The sequence below is a fragment of the Chenopodium quinoa genome, unplaced genomic scaffold (assembly GCF_001683475.1).
Source record: "Chenopodium quinoa cultivar QQ74 unplaced genomic scaffold, ASM168347v1, whole genome shotgun sequence".
Classification (NCBI taxonomy): Eukaryota; Viridiplantae; Streptophyta; class Magnoliopsida; order Caryophyllales; family Amaranthaceae; genus Chenopodium; species Chenopodium quinoa.
Genome location: NW_018742461.1, coordinates 4041136 through 4064594, shown reverse-complemented (window position 1 = coordinate 4064594; position 23459 = coordinate 4041136). Strand labels below are relative to the sequence as shown.

The 23459-nt window shown below is 35.0% G+C and overlaps 5 protein-coding genes across 12 annotated transcripts; 2 read left to right on the top strand and 3 right to left on the bottom strand.

Moving 5' to 3' along the window:
* The first annotated feature begins 7289 nt into the window (after positions 1-7289).
* LOC110718845 lies at positions 7290-10431 on the top strand. Of its 5 annotated transcripts, none has more exons than XM_021897762.1 (7): positions 7292-7704; positions 7789-7866; positions 7958-8017; positions 8136-8279; positions 9098-9190; positions 9302-9364; positions 9525-9675. In XM_021897762.1, exons 1-7 carry the CDS (start codon positions 7652-7654, stop codon positions 9613-9615), a joined length of 582 nt encoding a protein of 193 aa, XP_021753454.1. In that variant the 5' UTR covers positions 7292-7651; the 3' UTR covers positions 9616-9675. The 5 variants fall into 5 exon arrangements, with proteins under 5 accessions (XP_021753456.1, XP_021753458.1, XP_021753454.1 ...); XM_021897763.1 differs by lacking the exon at positions 9525-9675 and adding an exon at positions 9684-9918 and having other exon boundaries at positions 7293-7704; XM_021897765.1 differs by lacking the exon at positions 9525-9675 and adding an exon at positions 10220-10431 and having other exon boundaries at positions 7294-7704.
* A 3674-nt stretch (positions 10432-14105) lies between these two features.
* Positions 14106-15776, top strand: LOC110718843. The gene is made up of 6 exons (XM_021897760.1): positions 14106-14472; positions 14560-14719; positions 14822-14950; positions 15026-15169; positions 15284-15484; positions 15584-15776. Exons 1-6 carry the CDS (start codon positions 14426-14428, stop codon positions 15695-15697), a joined length of 795 nt encoding a protein of 264 aa, XP_021753452.1. The 5' UTR covers positions 14106-14425; the 3' UTR covers positions 15698-15776.
* Positions 15777-15904: 128 nt separating this feature from the next.
* LOC110718842 (protein FAR1-RELATED SEQUENCE 7-like) lies at positions 15905-20255 on the bottom strand. 4 transcript variants are annotated; one of them, XM_021897756.1, is made up of 7 exons: positions 19854-20255; positions 18222-19329; positions 16975-17977; positions 16807-16896; positions 16648-16731; positions 16498-16563; positions 15905-16410 (listed from the first exon to the last, which is right to left on the bottom strand). In XM_021897756.1, the coding sequence occupies exons 1-7, from the start codon at positions 20086-20088 to the stop codon at positions 15928-15930; spliced, it is 3069 nt and encodes a 1022-aa protein (XP_021753448.1). In that variant the 5' UTR covers positions 20089-20255; the 3' UTR covers positions 15905-15927. The 4 variants fall into 4 exon arrangements, with proteins under 4 accessions (XP_021753448.1, XP_021753449.1, XP_021753450.1 ...); XM_021897757.1 differs by lacking the exon at positions 16498-16563; XM_021897758.1 differs by lacking the exon at positions 16807-16896.
* Positions 20256-20301: 46 nt separating this feature from the next.
* LOC110718990 (protein ENHANCED PSEUDOMONAS SUSCEPTIBILTY 1-like) lies at positions 20302-20811 on the bottom strand. Its single transcript, XM_021897925.1, has one exon. The coding sequence runs from the start codon at positions 20809-20811 to the stop codon at positions 20302-20304; it is 510 nt and encodes a 169-aa protein (XP_021753617.1).
* On the bottom strand, positions 20782-21624 carry LOC110718844 (uncharacterized acetyltransferase At3g50280-like). The gene has a single exon (XM_021897761.1). It carries the CDS (start codon positions 21530-21532, stop codon positions 20894-20896), a length of 639 nt encoding a protein of 212 aa, XP_021753453.1. The 5' UTR covers positions 21533-21624; the 3' UTR covers positions 20782-20893.
* Positions 21625-23459: the final 1835 nt, after the last annotated feature.

The following is a 23459-nucleotide window of genomic DNA, read 5'->3' as shown; positions in this document are numbered from 1 at the left end:
GATTCATCAACCGCTGCTTTGGATACACTGTTCGCTAGACTGAACAAGTCAATTGAAACTCAGAAGAACGACATCAGGAACTCTCTAGAGGACTCCAGACGACGACATGGTACGATGTATAGCCATTTTATATTTAAGATTCTCCATGGTCGTGTGTCGCACTACTGCTTGGGGTTGATTCTCACTGAGCAGAACAGGGTGAGGGACTTGGCTGACGAAGTGTATACTCGGTGTGGGTGTACTATTTCAGTAACTCATGGATTACCTTGCGCATGCACCATTCATCGCGTTATTACAGAAGAAAGGGCGTCGTTACATGTTGATCAGGTCCATTCATTCTGGAGGACGCTTGTTATTGGTGAGCATGCAGACAATCAAACGGCCGACCGTGAACAGGAAGAGTTGGAGCAGTTCCGTTCGATGTACGACCGAGTGTCCTCCAGCCATCCTTCTATTATTCGTGACGCTACTCATGTGCTTCATGACATGTTCCACCCGTCTAACTTAGATTATGAGGAACCCGAAGGAGTTGACCGTCCTCGAGGTCGACAACGGCGGAACAGGAGTGCGTTTGAGTATATCCGTGGTCTTGGCCGTGGTCGTTCTCGTGGTCGGACATCGTCATCTAGTCGTAGTCAATCTTCATCGTCTGTGAATATGCCCCTGAGAACTGGTACGTTTTGGTTGTTTTTATTGCACATAGTTTTAAAGTGTTACTCCTGTCTTCTTAACTGTCTATAATTAATTATTTGGTGAATAGGAAGAAACGATGTTGATCAGTTTCCGTACAAGGAAAGGATACCTGCGATCATCATGTCGTACGTGGAAGGGTGGAATGATGTAATCGGAGATGGTAACTGCGGATTCCGGGTCGTGGCTGATGTTTTTCAAATGGGCGAAGACAACTACGGTTTGGTGCGTGAGTTGATGTACAGCGAAATTGCCTCTAACCGAAATGTTTATCGTCATGTGTACCAGGATGACTTGGATGGCGCTCTCCGGCGTATCCGGTGGGGAGGTGGACCTTGCGGCGAAAATCATTATTTTGACGCGCCCCTAGATCTGTTTGCCGTTGCAAACATTTACAAATGCGCAGTCATGCATTTCGGCCTGGGAGTGCATAGTCAAGCTTATTATCCTTGTACCACGGTTCTCCCTTGGCGGTCGCGTGAGACTGTCACCACACCGGTCAGAGAGCTAGCTATTGCGTTTCTTGGGTCGTCATACAGACATTTCATCCGACTAGACATGTCAACCAATTTTCCGGTGCCACCGATTATACCTCGGTGGTACAACATTCGCACAGCGAGCGTAGAGGGTTGGGATGCGCTATATAATGACCGGATCCACGAATGGAACACCCTAGCTGCATTTTAGTTTTTCTTGTTTACATTCTTTATTTGTAATCTTATTTGTACGTTGCTCTTTTAATGAGAACATTAATATTTTATATTGTATTGCTTACTGCATTCTATATGTTGCATGGGTAAGTTGCGCGGATCCACGAACGGTTATATCAAAATTTTAAAACAGCACTGATAATATGTTTAAGTTGGAAGCTAAAAGAACAATCTAAAATGTTACAATTTTACAACATAATGTCCAACATAATGCTCTATAAATAAAATACAATAACCATCAGTAATCCCTCCTGGACGACGACTCCCACTACGCAAGGGTCTGTTCCAGACTATCAACAACAGCTCTCCCTGTTGCACTCATGCTGTCCTTCTCAAGAGAGAGTTTCTGAACGTTTTGCATTATCTTTCCCATCCACTGCATACAACAAAAAACAGAAGATGAAATACAATAACAACAAATAAAACTTAATTAAAAGACAACGATAAATATAATAAAAGACATACCGCTTCCGTGGCAGTAGGCGGTGGCACATAATCATCATCGCTGTGGTCGAGATCAGCGATCAACCTCGGGTGCGAATACCGGTTGAACCATTCCATGTAGTAATGGTCACACATGGGAGTAACCCCAGAGGGCGGCCGCTGCAACTCCGCTGTCCATAATCGAGCCACCATCGGAAACTGGTCCCACGTCCCGGTCATGATATCCGGCCATTCACGACGTACTCCCTCGACAATGCAGGTCGGACCGCCTTCGTCGGGCACGCCGGGGGAGGAGGGACAACTTGGACAAATCCAAGCTGGCGAAGACAACGCTGGGGCATGTACGCTTCGACGATGTCACGATACTGAATGAGTCCCGTGTACAGGGTCCTGGGTACCCTAACACTAGGGTTCGGGCCGAAAGGCATCCAGTTCACCTGTACAATTACAACATATAAAACATAATAACATGAATATAATATGTGCAAATAATAAAATGTAGACTCTATAAATAAACGTTACCTCTAAGGGGGACAGCCTGTCCAGCAATAACCGTATCGATCGGAGGCGGTCAACGGACTTCTTCTCCGAGCGCGGACTCCACGCACAAGCACGCGTCATCCCCTCATCAATAGGAACTGGGTCACGATGTGGTCGCAATGCAGGAAAATACTCGTATATCCAAGTCTGCAATAGAGTCAGACACCCAGTGATACCTGTCGCGTCAGCCCGACTCGCAAATCCTAGTTGGCGATACAAATACGCCAACGTAGCCGATCCCCAGGAAAACTGGCCTACACTGTCGGGGTCACACGCCTCTACGATGTCGCGTGGCCTGAGCTTGTTTCCGCCGCTCTTATCCGGAAACAAGGTACATCCGAGGAGTAGAAAAACATAAGCACTCAGCTGTGCGTCGGGCGTCCTACGTGCACTCGGGTACAAACACCGCTGCAACACAGATGCGATCTTCACACCTCCGTGTTCCCAAACACCTAGCGCCTCGGTGTACAGTGCAGCCCTGTCCACCGCCAACAACTCCGCCAGCGAATCTGCCTGATCCGCATCAGCCACAGCACAAAGTCGTTTACCCTCAACACGAATCCCCAGAATGGCCTCGACGTCATGTAACATGATCGTCATCTCACCGAACGGAAGGTGAAAAGAGTTTGTATCCGGCTGCCATCGCTCAATGAAAGCCGTGATCAGCGTACTGTCAATCTTATCGTGCATGGTGGCAGGAACGTGCTTCACCCCAGTGCCCTCCAGTCGCTCGAACATCTCGCTCTCCGCCGGCCAGGCCTCAGCCCATGTACGCAAAAAACTACAAGTCTTTTCCCGGGTATGACATTTCAACAACCCCGTAACTGAAGGCCTCTCCTGGTCCTCCCAAATACGGGCAGCTATGTGTCCTAGAAAGCTAGGAATCACACTCCCGTCAACAGGCCCACCGGGCACCTCACTCCTAACAACCCAAGAATCATTACCCGCCCTCGACCGTTTCCTGCTTGCCCCAGAGACAGTGGACGCAGATGATGTGCCAGATCTACTAACAAACCTACCACCCCTACCCTTACGCACCTCCACCATATGCGTCTCGTACATGTCATCAACCCTCTGACTGAATGGACCGTAATCATCATACGGTCCACTGCCATCGTCCACATCCTCATCCTCATCTGCGCCCTCCTCCTGCTCCTCCTCCTGGTCACCCTCCTCAGCATCATCATCGTCATCGTCATCCTCATCCCGACGGTGGATCCGTTCTCTACGAACTGAGGCCGAAATACCACGGGATCTGACATGTCTATGCCCCGACCTCTCCACTGAATAACTTCTACTAAGAAGCTTTATATTCTTCCCCCCACCATGACGACCCTACACAAAATTTTAAAATATATAAACATACAAAAATTTATACGATAAATAATCATCATCGCAAATCAAATACACTAAAAACAAACAAATAATAGTAAACAAAATATAAACGTAGAAAAAATACAACGAAATTGAAAAAATTTATAAAAATAAACAACAAAATATAAAAACAATTCAAAATTATATTACAAAAAAAAAAAAAAAAAAAAAATTTAAAAACAATTTTTTAAAAAAATTAAAAAAAAAATAAAAAAAAAATGGGGGGGGGCGCCCTGGCTGGACGCCCAGCCGGCGGTGGTGGCGCCAGATGCAGACGCCGCCACCAGTTGGCTGGCGTTTGGGCTGGACGCCACAGCCACGGCTGCGACGCTTAGACTAAACGCCACAACCGTGGCGGTGGCGTCCAGCCCAGGCGCCAGCCAACTGGTGGCGGCGTCTGCATCTGGCGCCACCACCGCCGGCTGGGCGTCCAGCCAGGGCGCCCCACCGCGTTCACGACGGTTTTCCCCTTTTTTTTTTTTTTTTTTAAACAAAATATACCTTTCCACCTTGGGACATCCTTCCCTCCGCCGCCGCCGCCACTTCCTTGCCTTGCCGCCTCGACATTGCCGTTATTTTGAATTTTTTTTTTTTTAGAGAGGTTGAAAGAAGATGAGCAATGAGAGTGTGAGTGATGAGAGTGTGAGTGTTTTTTTTTTTTTTAGGTCAAGGGCAATTTTGGGAAACCAAGTGAATTTTGTGGGCTTTATGTAGTAATTTGTGGGCGATGTTTAACAAATCCCTAATTTATTGGATGCTCCTCTAGAGTTACTCCCTCATTTTTTCACTTTATTTTATTTTTCATTTTTATTTTGTTTGGCCACAATTTTAGAGCCTATTTTTTTATATTCTTGGGCCAATCACCAGATGAGCACCGTAATGATTTTTCCATTCCCATAGTCAAACACTTTTTTTTGTAAGTAATGGTCTTCAATTTCTTCATTGGAAATTTGGATTCTAGAGCAGGCAATGCGGCAACGCATATCTTGTATTGCGTTTGTGCTCATGTGACTATGTGAGTCATGTCATTTTCAAGGAAAAAACAAACGTACTCCCAAGATATTATTGTCTAATGTCTGTAACAGTGTAACTCCATACTTTTACATCTTGTGACATCATCCGAGACAAAATTATCTTTATTGTTACATATGGAGTACTTTATATCCCATGAGGCAGTGTAAAGCATTGGACTGAACTTTGGCAAAAATCAAAAGTAGAGGACTCAACTTTTAAATGTCAAAAGCAGGGGACTCAGTCCACTTTTCCGTCTGAGATTACCTCCAGGCTTCAGCAACCAGTTATCAAACATTCAAACTTGCCTACTTTTATTTTTTATTTCTTTGAAAGCTTTGGAAAACTAAAAAATTTCTGTTAATGTAAAGTAGCCATTAGGATTGAATTGCTATTTATTTAAATCAAAGTTTGCAACAAAAACAGAAGCGCCGAAAATGGAACAACGGGAGGTCCAAAGAAGCCGTCGGAATAATCGCCTATACCTTTTTACCGACGGCTCTGACTACCGGAGATTCCGAGGAGTTTACAGAAAATGGCGTAAATCTTCTCCTCCTTCAACTCATTTTCATTGTCCAACTTATCCACGCAAATTACTCGAATGATAATATTTAGAGTATAGCATGTACCTGGGTGCAAAGACGAAATCGTGGACCAATTTGTTGATCGAAATTCCCTAAATCCCTCATTTTCACTCGTTCGAAAATTCCTAAATACCACAATTTTGCCACCACTCGTCTCCCAAACCCACAATTTAAGAATTAATCCGTACAACAATGGAGGTCGGCAACGCAGTGAGCAACTCCAGAAAATGCAAGTGAAGAAAGATAAGGTTTGAATTGGTTCACTCAAGAAAATAAAGGTGAAACAGATTAAAATTTGCCAGCTATTCTCCTCTCCTCCTTCATTCCCCACCACCACCCACCCACCATCATCGCACACCTCAAGAATATCTCCCCTTTTCTTCTTCAAATGTTCCCTTTTCCCAATTATATCCCAAACCCCTAATTTTCCCAGATTTGTTGTCCATAAATAATAATGATAATAATTTTCCCATATTTCTGCAATTTCAATTCGGAAATTAGGGTTTTGATTTTCTGCAATAAATTGTGTCACGCAAATGGTGATGAAGATGTGTTTTCTTCTCGATCAAGTGGGTATATATGTTTACAAGTTAATACACTACCTCCGTTTCATATTATTTGCAACGATTAGACATTTTTCCTTTCTACTTTATGTCAAATCGTTGCAAATAATATGAAACGGAGGTAGTATATGTTTTCTGCTGTAATTCAGACAACTTTAATTTTTTTTTTAAAAATAAATAAGGAAACTGTTTGTAGTAGGTCATGCAACCGGAGTTCACTTGCACAACCGCTTTCAGTCCCCTCATTTGAAAGTTGAGTCCCCTACTTTTGATTTTTGGCAAAGTTTAGTTCCCTCTAAGATGCTTTACTCTCATGAGGCATGACATGAGCCCATGACATCACACATGACGATGACCTATATGTATTTTACTTTATTCATTCAATGTAAAAGCTTAATTAATCTTGTATTTAATACTACCTTACAAAATTCAATAATCTAATTGACATCCATATTATAATACTCTCTCCGTTAATTTTTATTTGCAACTTTGGAGTGTTTTGCGTTTCACGAGGCAAAACTTAAGGAGCAAATATTAGAGGAAGTATAATGGTGATTAATATATTATAAGAGTATGTAATTAAGGTGGAAAGAGAATGTTTAAAGAAATCAACTACCCACTGCCACCACCAAGACCAGCCAACACCACCGCCGCCTCCACCAACACCATCCCCGGCTTCATCACCACCACTACCACCCCCACGAAACCACCACCACAACCAACCCCACGAAACCACCACCACCCTGGTTGTTTTGGAGAGAGAAAGAACAATTTAAAAAGGAAGAAGAAGAGTGGAGTGTAGTAGAGTAGAGACTAGCTTACTGAAATAGGAGAGAGAATGGTGGTGTGAGGGGCGGTGGTCGTGACTCGTGAGGAAGGAGTGATGAAGAGGCTGAAGGTGAAAAAGATAAACAGGGTGAAGGAGATGAAGAGAGGTTGAAAAAATAGATGAATGGGTGGTGGGTAGACTAGGAGATGATTAAATGGGGTGAGTAGAATTAGATTAATGATTTTAGATTAGATTAAAAAGATTATTTTGATTAAAATAAGATAAGGGTAAAATTAAGAAAATCTGAATTTTTAAGTAAGGGTAAATTTGTAATTTTCAGGGTTTTTGTTTACTAAAAATAGAAAGAAAATAAAAAGTTGCACATAATGATTAGCGGACTAAAATAGCAAAAGTTGCAAATAAAAATTAACAGAGGGAGTAGTTTTTATAGACCCGTACAAGTTTTTTATTTTGTGAAGAGTTCATGACACGTAACTCATGAAGTCCATATCAGCTTCAAGGGCAGACATAAATTGAGGTCTCAAGCAAATCTCCAAATCCACACTCCCTTTCCCTTCACGCCCCGGGTTTGCAGTCACCTTCCCATCATCCTTATTACCGTAGCCCATGCGAACAGCCAAAGCACGGCCCAGCACAAAATCAGGCCCATACATATCGAACCTTGCCGATCCTAATTAGTATACACTAGACCCTAGTGTAGGTACCATAACCTACACCCCCTACAAAACGCAGCGTTTTGCGTTTTTCCCCTACCCCCACAAACTACAGTAACTACCCCCACTAACCACAGTAAAAAAAAAAACTATCCATATCAAATTATTCTCTCTCTAAAAACCATCTTCTTCATTTTTGTAGAATTTCTCTCTCATCAACACCGTCGAATCGGAACGAAATTCTCTTCAAATTATTGCAAAATTGCTTCAAAACACTTCATAATTACTTCAAATGTCTGATATTCGAGATGAAATTAAACAATCGCAGCAGCATTTTGATAAAGAGTAAGTAATTTTGTTCATTTGATTACGATTTTAGTACAATTTTTGTATGAAGCATAATTTTGGTTCTTTTCCTTGTGATTGTAGAGTGATTTTGCAAAAAAACGCTTTAGAGAAGAACATGGAAGATAAAACTGGAAAATCAGAGCAAAATGTTACCAAAGAGTAAGTAATTTTGTTCATATTCTTGCGATGACAATTATAGTGCGATTTTATGTGTGAAACCTAATTTTTGTTCAATTTTTTGCAATTGTAGTATGATTTTGGAGAAAAATACTTCACAGACGAGTAATTTGTTGAAAATTTCTGAAGAAATGTATGAACCCTAACTTTTGTAAAACCTAATTTTTGTTAAAATTTTTTGCGATTGTAGTAATTGTTCTAAGATTTTACTGAAAATAACTAAAACATTAACAATTTATTAAATAAAACAGAGACGATGATGATGATGTACCTCTTCAGTCAAGAGTAGACAAATTGAAAAAAAACCGCCAAAATGATCCAATTGTAGATCCGGAACTTTTAAAAGATATTGACAAGTCAATTGGTACGGATTTAACAATGTCTCCACTACCAAGGTAATTAGTCATTTACAGAATATATTATGTTCATGTCTAATATGCTAGTTGTATTTGATAAAATTGGTTTTATCTTTGTTTAATATGTTATTTGTATATGATCATATTTGATACTCATAATGTTCATTTATAGATATAGTTATGATCATATATTTATATTTGTTCATATGAGTATTTATTGAGATTTAAAAACAAAAGTACATTTCATTGAAACATCATTGTATATGATCATATTTGATACTCATAATGTTCATTTATAGATATAATTATGATCATATATGTATATTTGTTCATTTGAGTAGTCATTGAGATTTAAATAACAAATATACATTTCATTAAATCATCATGCACATATATAAATATGATAATAATCATTTCAGTGATATGCATTCAAACTAATGTCATGTAATTAATTTATAATGTAGTGATGTGCCATTTAGAGTGATACACTTGCTTCAATTTAGAGATGGGAAATCTGAACCATTAACTCTAAAGAAGGTTATACAACAAAATGAATATGGTAATAGTTATGAAAGATACACTTTAAACAAGTAAGTTTATATGTATAAAATAATTGTTTTTACATTCAATTATTGTACATTGTATATATATACCAAACTTATTAGGTAATTCTTAAAATTTTAGTGAAAAAAAAAAGGTTCGAGTGAAATTTGTTATGTCAAAATCAAGACCACCAGAGACAAATCAAACAATAAGGTATAAAAGCTTTATACAAAATAACTAATTATCTTCTTCATTGTATAAATTAGTTCATACTTTAATATCATATTATATAAAATAATTCTGTTTTTTTTAAGTGAACAAAGTGAGAACATTCCTGCTACTAATGCAACAACTAAGAGTGTGTCTGCTACACATAACACAACTGACAAAGAGAGCAGGGATGAAAGGTATACTAATGATCAATTTTATATAAACAAATGTTCATTTTTATAACAGTATATTTTATGTACAATTTATGTGCATTTTTTATTTAAAGTATTTCTTAATATTGATTTCAGCAAGCAAGAAGAAGTTCAACCAAAAGTGCAAAGCAATCCAGTAAAGAATAGTCTTGGCCAAAAGTAAGAAAACTTAAATGTTCAATTTAGATAGACTATATGTTCATTTGAAAATCAGTACAAAAAAGTTTGCTCATGGCCAATAGTAATATAAGTTATATGTTCATTTTTTTATTTACTAATCAAAATTGTAAATTCAAACATATTTTTAATGAAATATCAGAAAACCCAAAGATGATTCAAGAATAACAACATTAAAGGACAAGATGCAAGAAATACATTTAGACATAGAGAGAAACCCAAAGTATGTTTAAATTTAAATAATTGAATTAATTTAATCAATTAATGAATATATTTCAAAGTTAATATCATACATTTACAGAAAGTACAAAGAATCAACAATCAGAATTATGAGAAATCTCAAAAGAATGGAAAAGGCAAGCAAGGAAATCAGGAAAGGTAAATGATCATATTTATTGAATATTTTTGTTTAATAGTCATAAATATCAATTTTAACAATACTATTACTTTTGAAGGTGAAGCAAAAAAGAAAGAAAAAGGGCCAATAGAAGAGAAAACTGTGGAAAAAGGTAAAAATTTTAAAATGTACATTTTTATTACAAAAAATGTTCATATTGGAAAAGCATAATATTAAATATTCAATAAGATTAAAAAAATTAAATTTTAACTAAATAAATTTTAATAGAAGTACAAGAAGGAAAAAAAGGGACTGAAAAAGAGAAAAGCCCTAAAGACAAAACTGTGGAAGATGTCTTTCCAAAGACAACAAATGTAGAAGGTAAAAATTTATAAATGTACATTTTTATTACATAAAATGTTCATATTGGATCTACATAATATTGAATGTTCAATAAGATTAAAAAAATATATAAATATTAACTAATTAAATTTTCATAGAAGGACAAGAGGGAAAAAAAGAGCCTGAAAAGGAGAAAATCCCTAAAGAGAAAACAGTGGAAGATGAGTCTACAAAGACAACAGATCCGAAAGGTAAATAGTGGAAAATGTACATATTCATTACCTGAAATGTTCATTTATATTGTATATAGTAAACTTTTGTCATCCAATTTAATAATGTTTATTTAATCTTTTATATTTGATCATTTCATATGCAGCACAAATTGCACCTGATTTTGTTCAAATTGAGGATGAAACTTATCTTCTAGATCAAGATGATGATAAAGTTTCCACAAAACTTAGTGAGGAGACAGCTCCATCATCACAAAAAAGTGATCAGTCAACCAAAATGAAAACAAGATACAAAATGGTTGCAAGGAAAAACAAAAACAAAAGCCTTGTTGTTGTGCCAAGTGGTAGAATTACAAGGAGCCAAGGTAATCATAATACTTTTCTGTTACACAATAAATATTACACTTTCAAATATACTAACATAAATTTTTTTAAAAACAATAGATGTTCTGTTAGATGAATCTAAAAAGGGAAGCCTGAAGAAGGATGTTGAGCCTGCTAAAGAAACCGCAAAAATAGGACAGAAGAGAAGAATGTCTACAAGGAATTTTCCTATTCAAAAGGAAGCTGATGCACCACCTCCAGCACCTACTCCAATAAAAAAAATGGCAGGTGCTCCTGCTGAATATCCTCCAGACCAAGGCAAAAAGGGTAAATGTTCAATCTTAATGTATAGAATGATCATTTATGATGGTATATCATTAATGTTCAATTTCAATATATAGGTGGGAAAAAGAAAACTCTAGAAGTGAAGAAAACTTCTAAGGTTGCTGGCAAAAGAAAAGCAGGTATATAATGATATATTATAAATGTTCAATTTCTATATATAGAATGATCATTTGAGAAAACAATTTTGTTCATTTTATCATTTGCTTACTGTACATTTTCAATACTTAAACAAAATTATATATTTAATTTTCAGATGTCAGTCCTGCCAAGAGAAATGCTGGAAAGAGAAAAAAAAATACAAGAAGTACCATCAGATGAACCCTCTCAAGATCCTGACAGTGATGATGATAGTGAAGAGTCAGTTTATAGAGCAGAAGAAGAGCCTGTCAGTGAGGATGATTATGAGGTGGAGGAAGAGGAGGAAGAGGAAGAAGTAAAGCCAAGGAAGAAACAGGCAAAGAAAGGGAATTCAGTGAAGGCAAAGGTTGAAAAGGAGGAGCAAAAGATGGTACTGTATGATGAAGGAAAGATTGAAGGTAGGAGAAAAAAGAAAATGAAAACTGAAATGGTTCAAGCAATAGAAACTGATGAAGTTGAGGAAATTCAGGAAGATGAATTTGAGGAAGAGAAATCTTCAAAGAGAGGAGGACATGTGAAGTTCATTGCATGGATAAAAAAGATGACACCTACCCAAAAACAACAAATTATTGATATAGGGTTAGGATCACTTCTTGACATTAGTTTACCTCAACTTGATCAAAAGTTCTGTAACTGGTTATTGGGAAGTTTTGAAGAAAATAGCCAGTATTTTGAACTACCAAAGAATGAAAAAATAGAAATTGAGGTAGAGGATGTTAGGGTAGTTTATGGCTTGCCTACAGGAGAAATTCCAATTGTTGAGCCAAAGTCTGATAAAATTAGTGAGGAGTATGCAGAATTTCTGAAGAAATGGAGAAAATCATGGTCAGGAAAAACTCCATCAGTGAGTCAGGTATGATCAGTTTTAAATGTTCATTTTAAATACATTAAATGATCAAAAGTATAAATGTTTTGTTCATTTTGTTTGCAGATTGTGAATGGATACATAAATGATAAATTCACCAACAACAGACCACCAAGTGAACATTTCATTACTAACTTTTTAGCAGTGGCTGTGAACTGCTTGATGAAATGTGTATCAAACAATCAATGCCATTTCAAATTTCTTTATTCTATGATGGACAAAGAAAACATAAAAAATTTGAACTGGTGTCAGTTTGTATATGACTCACTTATCAAATGTCATGTTGATTGGAGAAAGCAGCAAGGCAAGGGGTTCTACAAAGGCCCTCTTCAATTTCTGATGGTATATTCTTAGATACAAGATGTTCATTTAAATTTAAATAAATGCACTTTTTTTTATTGTTTATGTTCTGTTCCATGTTTTCTTTTTTCTTGTAGTTGTTCTATTTTGATAGAGTTCAGAGGTTAGACAAAAGGCCTCCAAGAACAATTCCTATCATATCTGCATGGAATAGAGACATGGTTCTTGAGAGGTTGAAGATTGAATTAGAATTGGGATTTGGGAGAGGGAAAATTCTACCAAGGATTGCTGCAGAAGTTGAAGAAAGTCCTAAGGTTATAAAATGATCACTTTTGTTAACATAAATGTTCATTTGTATAATCTGAAATGTTCAACTGCATAATTTTTAATATTCATTCATATAGGTTTTTATGGATGATTTTGTTTCCCTGGTAAAAACAACTTGTTCAAACCTGTCAAAGCTTTCTTCAAAATTGGTGAAGGCAAAGGATATCTTCCCTGGAAATGACTTGGTGAAAAAAGTTGATGAAGTTTTAGGAAAGGTGGTAGCTAGGGAACCATCAATTCTAAGCCAAGATGAAGAATTCTTTGGCAGTGAGGATTTCCTAAATGCACTTGCACAAGCTGAGAAGAATCTGATGCAAGGGTCTGAAAAGCAAACAACTGAGAAGCAAATGACTGGGAAGAAATTAACCAAAAAGGGAAAGGAAAAAGAACAAGAATATGACATCAGAAAAGCTTTCAGCTTGGGGTTGACTCCACCTTCTCCAGCCATTGGTAAATTCTAACTAAAAGAGACTATATATCCTAATTTTTATATGAAAAATTCTAAATTTGTGGTCTAAATTGTCCTAAACAGAAACAGGGCCCACCTTTTCAACACTTGGTGATATAATTGAACAACCAATAATTTCAACAAATGGTAATATGTTCATATATTTAATAATAATGTACATAAACTTAAGTAGAAATGTTCATTTCTAATTATTATGTGTAAATACTATTAACTTAGTGTATCTCCAAAATGATGATTTATAATACAGCTGGAGAAAAGGATGTGGGTAAAACTTCAGCAGCTTCAGAACAAAGAATTGAAGAATTTTCTAGAACTGGTATAATGTTCAATTAAAAAGTGTAAAATGTTCATTTACAAACAAGAAATATTCATTATTAATTGTATTATTTTGTTAGACGCAGCAACTGGTTCAAAACTTGATGCTGACACTAGGTCAGATAATGAAGGATTGCCTAGAACAGGTATAATGTTCAATTATAAATACTCAAATGTTCATTTACAAAGAAATTATATTATATCTAATTAAATTTTTTCTTAGATGCAGGATCTGGTTCAGTGGTTGATGCTGACCCTAGGTCAGATGGTGGTGAAAAAAGTGATGATCCAAAAAACACAGTTGGAGGTGGAAAACAAAACAAGGAAGATGTTTTTGAAAAAACAAAAAATGATGAAAAAGTGGAGGGGTAAAATCCTGAAGACATGTCTTACTATTAGGGTTATGTAATGGTGTAGGATAAAATATCTAGATGGAACAATTTAACTTATGTTACTATCGTGTTGTAACTTGAAACTGGTGTTTCTCAAACTATTGTATGTGTGTGAACATTATTTTGTTGAATATGTAATATGAATGTGTGGTTTATGTTAAATCAATAGGTTTATGTTAAATCAATATCTTTCATTTTATGAATTGAAAATGATTCAGGGTGTTACATAAGAAGCTTTTATTTTATTAATATGTACTGACATTGTTTCACTTTTCAGTGAAAACAAGAAGATTGTTGCTTCATCCTCAAAAGTCACAAAAAGGTACATTATTTATATTAAGTAAATGTTCAAAAATAATAATGAACATTTTCATATACCTAAATGTACATTTGTGTTATGTAATATGACCAGGAATGATGATAAGAAAAAGTCAATTGCAGAAAAGAAGAAAAAAACTGAAAAGGAAAAGGTTGAAAGGTATAATTTCAAATTTATTTATATACACTCAAATGTTCATTTATGTTCCTCATAATTTTCTTAATTTAACAATATTTTATATTGAACAACAAGACCAAAACGCGAAAAGAAAACACTTCCTCCTGCTTTCCGATCTCCTTACTTGGTCAAGTACAAGGATCTGTTTAAAGATGAGAAAGCCATGAACCAAATTGCAGTAGACTTTGCTCTTGGTGGAAAAGATGAAAGGTAATTACTTACACTAATTAAACTTAAGGTTTAATATCTTTTATAAAAATATGTTCACATTCATATTATTAAATGTTCATAATGCAGTGCACTCTTATACTATGATGGCTTGAATCTCATCAATAGAAATGAAATGAAAACTCTTGGAGATGATGTTGAAGTGACAAATTGTGTCATAGATGGATGGGCAAGGTTTCTTAATCATAAAAAGCCGAGAAACAAGATTTATTTCTCAACAGTGCTTCATGTTAGTCTTTCTTCTTTTTTTATATTATTGATTCTATTTTCCTATGATAAATAATTGCTAAAAATTCATTTAACTTCTATATGTTTGTTTGTATTTCAACAGCACATTATGTGCACAAATAGAGTTTGTCAAGAAGGATCATCAATGAAGACAAGAATTAATGCCTTCATAGAAAGAATTGACAATGAACTGAAGTTGAATAAAATTGACAGCATTGTTGGATATAAACAGGTATTAATTCTTGTTTAATACAAATGTTCAATTACCTTCAATATATTGTCCAATAACATTATATAATTTGTTCAGGTCTTCTTCCCAGTATCAACTTCTCAACATTTTTTTCTGTTGTGCGTCAATCATATAGAAGACAAAATTCATATAATTGACAATAGAAAACTACCAAAAAAGGTATCAGTCCAAGCAAAATATGAAGAACAACCAAAAATGATGGTGAGATAATATGTTCATTTATAGTTGACTACATGATCAATTATATTTTATTAATTGTTCATGTCTTCATCACAATACAAACTTCTAAACAATTTTTACTCTTTTTTCTATCAGTTAAAAGGATTGGCAGAGTACATGAAACACCTTGGATATCAAGATGCAAAAAGAATTGAAGACTACACAGTTGTTTTGGAAAAGATGAAATGGCGTAGCAACAATGACTATACAAACTGTGGAGTTTACATTATGAAGCATATGGAAACCTTCACTGCTGATCCTAATGAGAGCTGGATTTGTGATTTAAAACCAAACAATGTAAGAGTTATAAATGATCAATTATTTAAGATATAATATTCATTTATGAAACAGTAAAGATTGTTTAATTAAAATTTGACAATTCATTTTGTTCAACAGGTGGAACAAATTAGAAATCTAAGGCTCCAATACACAGCAGAACTGATGTTATTTGAAGAAAACACTGAATCAAGAGAAAATAGAAGGAAAGCTAGAAAATTTGCAACTTTGTAGTTTCAAATGTTCATTTACAACTATGTATATGTTCATTTCTTATATATGACTATTTTTTTTTTTTAGAAGTAGACTTATGGATTTTATTTTAATATTATTGTAATTGATATTTCATTTTAATCTTTGAATGAAAGTTTTTTATATAATAGATCGAAAATTCAAAATTACAAAATAGTAATTAAATCAACATTACAAAAAAGTCTAATGTTTATAAAGTTCTGGAATACTAATTATTTATCTTTATTAGCCAAACGTTTAGCTACACTTGTATCAAAAAAGGCTAACAACCTATCATATTTAGAAGAAATCTTTTTAGAACCTAATTGAACATTTCTTGATTGAAGAATTGGAACACGAGCACCTTGATCATTTCTTTGAACTGTGGGAGGAGTAACTTGAACATTCTGAACAGGAAATCCTTGATCATTTATTTGAACCGTAGGAGAAATAACTTGAACATTTGTTGATTGAACATTCCTGGAGTTGGATATGATCATTTCTGGATTGGTGTTTGAACAATTCTGAGTTTGATTTTGAACATTCCTGGGAACAGTAGGTTGAATAACAACAGGAGATTTTGTTGACGCACTAGTATGAATTGGAACTCTTGGATTAATTTGAGAGTAAGTTTTAACACCAGAAGCACCTTCATTTGCACCAAAATTAGAACAAGGTTGAACAGCAGAAACACCTTCAAGATTTAAATCCTTCGCCTTTAAAAAAATTAAATTGATCATTAATAAACCAGTATATGATCAGTTACAAACACTTATACAAACAAATATGGAAAAAAAAAAAACCTTAGCAATAGATGAAATATCAACATCAATAGATATGATAGATGAAAGAGAGCTTTCACCAGTAGCCTACAAAAAAACCAAAAAAAAAATATAAAAAATAAAAAATTAAATAAAAAAAAATTATAATATAGATCATAAATGTTCATATACCTGATCAAAATCATTGGAAATACTATGATTTGATTCCTTAGAACTAGAAGGAATTTCTTCTACAACAGCTGATTTTAAGCCGACCTATATTTTTAAATTATAAAAATCAATATTAATAAAATATAAATAAAATGTTTTTTTTGGCACATTTGAATTTACCTGAGCCCGTTTATTGCTCAAAACAATCAATTCAATGGGATCACTAATAGAATTAGCATAAGTAACAGCACAACCGTTCTCATCAAGTTCCTATTTAAAAAAAAAAACATAAATGATCATTTACGAAAACTGAAATGATCAATTTGAAAATATGAAATGATCATATACCTGTACAACTGCTTGCCCTATACCCCTTTTGTAAGGAGTGTACAGAGACTTTTTCCTCTTGAAATTACCCTTTGCCTTGTTACACTGCTTCTCCAAGGTACTCTTAGGCCTTACATTCCTCTCACCTTTAGGCCTAGCTTTTGGAGGATTCTTGATCTCAAGATCAACAATTTCAACCTCTTTAACAGGTTCACTAAAGTCAATTACACCTGATACACTCTCAACCTTTTCTTTTAACAGATTGAAATAACACTCAACCTCTGCCCTTGCATTCAAAGAATTCTGACAACTTGTTATCAACTTAACAAACTTTCTGATTGTTTGTGACCTCCAAACACTAGTAGCCACAACATTTGTCCTCAAAGTAGGTTCTTCAATACCATGACTACACATGGCAGCCTTTGTCCATCGTTTCATTATATACTCTTGTGGAATATTACGCACACAATGCAAATGATATACTCGAAGAGAATGAGAACAAAGTAAACCAGTCTCACTAAAGTACATGCATGTGCAACAAATTGCATGTGTTTCCTTATTAAAAACAACTTCATGCTTAATTATATCCTTCCCAGGCCTCCAAAGAAGATATGAATATTCTGGAAAACGCAAACCATTATCAACATGATCATAAGCTGTCCCCCTAATGAACTCCTCTTCAAAAAGAACATAAGCTTGAATAGTGTACAATGATCTTGCATGAACTAATATACCAATATTAGCAAAAGCTAGGTGCCTATTACCCCTCAGAGTATTGTAATCTCTTGCACCTTCCTTACTTCTCCACTCAGAAATGACATCAAGAAAAACATGATAAAAATCACATAAACCTTGAGTCTTATTAAGACGTTGTGAAACTGACTTATTAGTAGTTTCACTACGTTGAGAAGACAATATACCACCAGACCAATACTTCTTAGAATAAGCAGGACACCACATTTCCTTTATTTTATACAAATCACATAACCAATCATCATTTTCACATTTGTATTTATCACACATCCTGTATAACAGAAATGATCATATATTAATTTAAAAATGAACAAAATATAAATTAAAATATGTACATTTGTGTAAAGAATAATGATCATAAACAATATGGACACTAATAATATTATGATAACATACATAACAAAGTAAATTGTATGATCATATGTAAAACACTAAATGTTCATATATATATCACATAATAATCAAATATATCACATAATAAAAATAAAAAATAAATATAAAAAACAATAATTTACCTTTTCCAGAAATATTCAAATTCAGCAGGAGTTTCACAATACTTCAAAAGATATCCAAACAAATCTGTAAAGCCTTCCAAAGCTCTCAATGCTCCAATGTGTTTCTTAGAATTTTGTTCAAGATGCCATACACATAAACGATGATGAACAGTTGAAGGAAAAATGTTTCTTATACCCGCTGCAATCGCTTGTGCTTGATCAGTCATAATTGTAATGGGACTTTTCCTCCCCATTGAGTGCAAAAATGTATCAAACAACCAATCAAAAGACTCGGTGCGCTCATTAAGAATAAAACCCATACCAAACATGACATTGTTACCATGATGGTTCATCCCAACAAATGGAGCACATATCATTCCATATTTATTAGTTCTATAAGTTGTATCAAAAACCAACAAATCTCCAAAGTAATGATAATATCTCATCATCCTACCATCACGCCAAAAAAAACTAACTAAAGCACCACTATCATCTTGTTCAAAATCATAATAAAAATCTGTCTCATCCACATGTCTCTTGGCAAAATATTTAATCAATTGGTTACCATCACATCCTTCAATTTGGGCAGCTTTTTCAGATGACAATGCATTATAAGCATCAGAAGCAGTAAAACAAAGATTAGGAGATCCCCCAACCTCCTTCTTTAGAACCCTCAAAGAATCAGTAACTTTGACTCCACTCAATTTCATTGTTGAAATGAAAAGAAGCTGCTCTTTATTCACATCTCTTTGAGACCTTATCAAATGCCTTTTTTCAGGAGGAATCATAGCATGATTATGAACCATTTCATGTCTTGTACATGTATAGACCCCTAAATGATCAATATGAAACTGCACAAAAGCTAAACAACCAGTTCGATGATCCAACTTCTCATAAATCCTTTTATTCTTACACTTATTATCTTTGAATCCCTCATTACAACAAACAAATCTTTTCATCAAAAAAGAATCATCTCTTCTTCTCTTACTCTTCCCAATTCGAATTCCAAAACCTTTCCTAAAAGCATATTCATTATACGCTTCGAAAGCTTCATCTTCAGATTTAAATTCTTTATCCTTTAATTCAGACTGTTCTGCTTCTAAATACATAATATCATCATTTTTTTCCACTGCACAATATACAATTATAAATGATCATAAAGAGTTTCATGAATGAACAATAACAAATAAGTAAAATGTTCAATATCAAAACAGCACATGATCAATTGCAAAAAGAATTTCAGCACATAATATTTTGAACAATATTTTCATTATTTACCACTACACATAATATCGATATAAAAATGTAAAAATAAATGATCAAAAATGACTTTAAGACTGAACATAAACACATTAGTAACAATGAATAAGAAAACATAAACGATTAATTGAAAGTATAATCTACAAAATATACGACAAAAACACACAATTCTAAAACACAGAGAAAACAACAAATGAAACAACAAATGAAGCAACAAAATGTTCATACAAAGTACAACAATCCAAAAACGTTCATCATAATGTAATCAAAGTAGTAAATTCAAAAATCGAAAGTGAATAATAATACATCAATTAAGTTCAAATTAACAGAGCATTATAACAGAACAAATTAGGGATAATTAAAAATTGAAAAATTATGATCACAATTACTCACATTGTTGCACAAACGAATCAACGAAACGAAGTCCAGAAGGAAACACACGCTCGCAATCGCGATCAAAATCAACGCAATCTCCAGATGCAGAATTCGCCATTGATGATCGGTAACAATTAACGAATTCGTTCAAAAAATCAAATGAAGAAGATGAATTAGCGAGAGAAAAATGTAGATCAAAAATGGAGGTTGGTTGATCAATTGAAGAGAGAGAAAAAATAGGGTTTAAAATCATATATATACATAAATTGAATAATAAGAATCAAAGGAAAAAGGAAAAAAGAGGAAGAAAAGAAAAAAAGAAAAAAAGGAAAAAAAAAAAAAAAAAAAAGGAAAGAATCGCAAAAGGAAAGAAGCTGCACATGAGAACTCAATACCAGCTACAAAACGACGTAGCATAGGGGGGGTGTAGGGAACACACCCTACACTAGGGTGTAGGGTAAAATTTTCATGCCGATCCTCCTATGACCACTTTGTTTGGCCCATGAAAATCTTGTTTGTCTGGCGTAAACACTATTGGGGATTTAGCGAAAAACTGGTACATACCAAGTATAGCTTTTCCATCTTGGGCCATAATACACTTTCGCAAATTCATTGCAACCCAGCCCAAATCATGGCCCAATAACTCCTCTACATTGCAAATCCATTGAGCTCCGCCAATGTAATTTCCAAAATTCTCATCAGATAAAGGCGGTTCAAACCTACTCCGTGCACCAATTGAAAAGGAACAAGTGGTTGGTTGATCCGAAGGTAGGTTTCGAGCCCGGGTGATGGATCTCCACACAAGAGCACTTAAGGCTTGAAACGACGATATAACATTGTTGGTTTCACATTCTTGGTTAGCCTTGGCTTTGAGATTAGCCAACGACGTAGGTGAGAAGTGAAAAATCCGCTCCCTTAATGGGCCTTGATCTGCACAGACTATAAATTCCTCGGGCTCTAAATGGGGCAACTTCATCACCTCAGCAACCTTATTTTCGGGATCATTACTTACCCAAGGCTTAAAATTAAATATTGGCGGACGTGAAAATTTTAAAGTACTATTTTGATTTTTGACCAATATTCTCCTCGGACCAAAAAATTTCAGATAACACGCTAATAAAATGTAAAAAAGACGTACCATCTCCCACACTATGGTTCATAGTAAACCCTATGAACACCCCGTCTAGGAGTTCCGTTACCTGGATCGATAACAAAGCCCTCGTATGACCATCATGATTAACCATTATATCACCGAGCTCGAAAAAAGATCGAACAATGGGCGGAACATCGGTGGATGACACGATATCCGAAACCGTAACATCTAGTGCCGTAACATAAATCAACCTTGCACCCCGGCCCTTGTTACAATCAATGTAGATACAACAAGCGTGCTCGTCCGGGTATCTCTCCGTTACGAATCGACCAGCTAATGGATAGAAATGAACGAGGGCAATAGAAAGAGAGTGTTTAAGCTTGTCAAAAAGACGAGAAACAACTTTGGTTCGATCATTAGCACCATTAGAATGTGTATTTTTTATGGTAAAAAGAAGACCTTTTTGAATAGGGTCAATGGAAAGCATACCTATTTCAGGAGGTGATAAATGGTAAGGTTGTTTAGAAGCTTCAACTTCATATTTTGGTTTGACAAAACATTCTGAAATGAGTTTTATTGATGTTTGTTTTTGTTGTTGAGCCATGGAATTGAAGCAAAAGCGGCTAGGAAAAGGTAGAATGAATGAATGGTTATAAAATTATACTCGTGGTACACAAGAGTTGAATTGAGATAAGGTTGCCTACTTTAACTTTTATTCGTGGGGGTGTATATATATAGTGTTAGTTGTCAACTTGTCAAAGTACATAGAGTAAAAAGATTCACGTAATTGTAAGACCTTTCGGACGAATCTGCCCTGGACCATTTTTCATTCATTCATTATTTCATTTGCTTCTGGAAGTCTGATAGACACTGCTTAAGAGGGCCAGAGGGGTAATTTACGAGACGAAAATGCTAAAGGTTATAAGTTGTGACAAAAATTAATGGTCATAATTTTATGTGTCTGATAATTATTATGTCGGTGGAAAAATGTAAAATTGTAAAAATAATGAATCGTTGAATTTCAAAATAAGATTAGATGTCGTTAGATTCATCTAAATATTTAGGATTTTAATACCAATATTATACTAATTGTTTTTATAATTATGTATTTAAAGTATATATCTATACAAATATATATTACGGATTTTTCACCATATACCATTGAATTAATGCATAATTCACCATATATCACACAAAACTTTAATTTCTAATACACCAAATACCACTGAGTTAATGTACATTAATACAAAATGCCCTTTTTAGTAACTGTCGTTAGTTTGTCGTTAACGCTGTTAGTAATTAAGGTTGATTGTGCCGGCGGGGAAATCGGCAATTAGGTTAGAGAATCGGGAATTGAGAAATCAAGAATTGAGCTCTTTCCCTAAATATTGTTGGGAAGATTTGCAATTCCCAAAATACAGTTGCTTTTTTTTTTATTCCCGTCATACCGTCCACGTCACCGGTTCAGTGGGAAAGAATTTTAAACCGGTTTTTTTTTAAAAAACCGCGGTGTATTGTGTAAAACCGCTACTTCAGGTAGCGGTTTTCTAATATAAAAACGCTACTTGAAGTAGCGGTTATACAAGTAGCGGTTTATTTTTAGTAATTTTTTTACAAAATCAGTTCTTCGTTGTCTCATTTCGTTATTTTACAAAATCAGTTCACTTCCCACCAAAACAAAAACGCAAAGACTCCTCCCAACGTTCACAACCGGAATCTGCCACGCGACGAGGACCACCGAAATCCGCCGCCGCTGTTGCCGGTAAACGCCACAACGTTCACAAAGGGGGTTGCCGACGCCGGTGTCAGAGCAAGAATCCTCTTTGTGTTTCGTCATTTGGTAAGTAACTCTTGCCCTAATTTTTTTTATTTTTTATTCAATTGCCGTGAATTTGGTGAATGCTCGTGAATTTGTTGTTGTTTGGTGAGTTTGATTGATTGTGTTGAATCATTTTGTTTTTAGGTTTGGAGTTTTTCTTGTAGTTGTGATATTGAGCTTCTTGTTATAACAGTATACCTGTATACCACACAATGTATATTTTGCAATTGTTCTGGTTCTATATTTTGCAATTGTTCTTGTCATATCTTCGTGATTTTTTCCATACTTTGTTGGGTAGTCAAATTTATTTATTTGATTTTGACATTTGAAGTTGGACCTTCACTTATATTTCACAGTCAATATTAATTTGAATGAGTTGGACATATCAAGGGAAGGTAAAAGTCTAAATGATTAGATGATGAGGTTTGAGAGGTTGGTGCCTTGGTGGAGTATTAATTGCACCATCATAGATAGATAGAACTACTGATAGAAATTAGATGAGGAATCGACCTTCTTGTTTGTCACTTTTCCTGGAAAAATTGTTTGTTTTCATTTATTTTTCCTATTTTCCTATGAGTAAAAGAGCTTGATTAGGGTTAGTTAAAGAACGATGTATGTGAATGTCATCATATATTTTGCAACACTTAATATCTTTGACTAATCATGGTGTTTTCTAGATTGCATCATGGAAGTACCAAACTACCCTCTATAT

Bases quoted from the DNA above. Each gene is read 5' to 3' on its own strand.
- LOC110718845 (XM_021897762.1), top strand. From the start codon at position 7,652: ATGTCTGATATTCGAGATGAAATTAAACAATCGCAGCAGCATTTTGAT. The intron at 7,705-7,788 runs GTAAGTAATTTT...TTGTGATTGTAG, and splicing joins CAGCAGCATTTTGATAAAGA to AGTGATTTTGCAAAAAAACG. The intron at 7,867-7,957 runs GTAAGTAATTTT...TTGCAATTGTAG, and splicing joins GAGCAAAATGTTACCAAAGA to TATGATTTTGGAGAAAAATA.
- LOC110718843 (XM_021897760.1), top strand. From the start codon at position 14,426: ATGAACCAAATTGCAGTAGACTTTGCTCTTGGTGGAAAAGATGAAAG. The intron at 14,473-14,559 runs GTAATTACTTAC...TTCATAATGCAG, and splicing joins CTTGGTGGAAAAGATGAAAG to TGCACTCTTATACTATGATG. The intron at 15,485-15,583 runs GTAAGAGTTATA...TTTGTTCAACAG, and splicing joins GTGATTTAAAACCAAACAAT to GTGGAACAAATTAGAAATCT.
- LOC110718990 (XM_021897925.1), bottom strand. From the start codon at position 20,811: ATGAAGTTGCCCCATTTAGAGCCCGAGGAATTTATAGTCTGTGCAGAT.
- LOC110718842 (XM_021897756.1), bottom strand. From the start codon at position 20,088: ATGATTTTAAACCCTATTTTTTCTCTCTCTTCAATTGATCAACCAACC. The intron at 19,330-19,853 runs GTGAGTAATTGT...TATATTGTGCAG, and splicing joins TGATTCGTTTGTGCAACAAT to TGGAAAAAAATGATGATATT. The intron at 16,897-16,974 runs GTATATGATCAT...TTTTTTAAATAG, and splicing joins TAGGGCAAGCAGTTGTACAG to GAACTTGATGAGAACGGTTG.
- LOC110718844 (XM_021897761.1), bottom strand. From the start codon at position 21,532: ATGGCTCAACAACAAAAACAAACATCAATAAAACTCATTTCAGAATGT.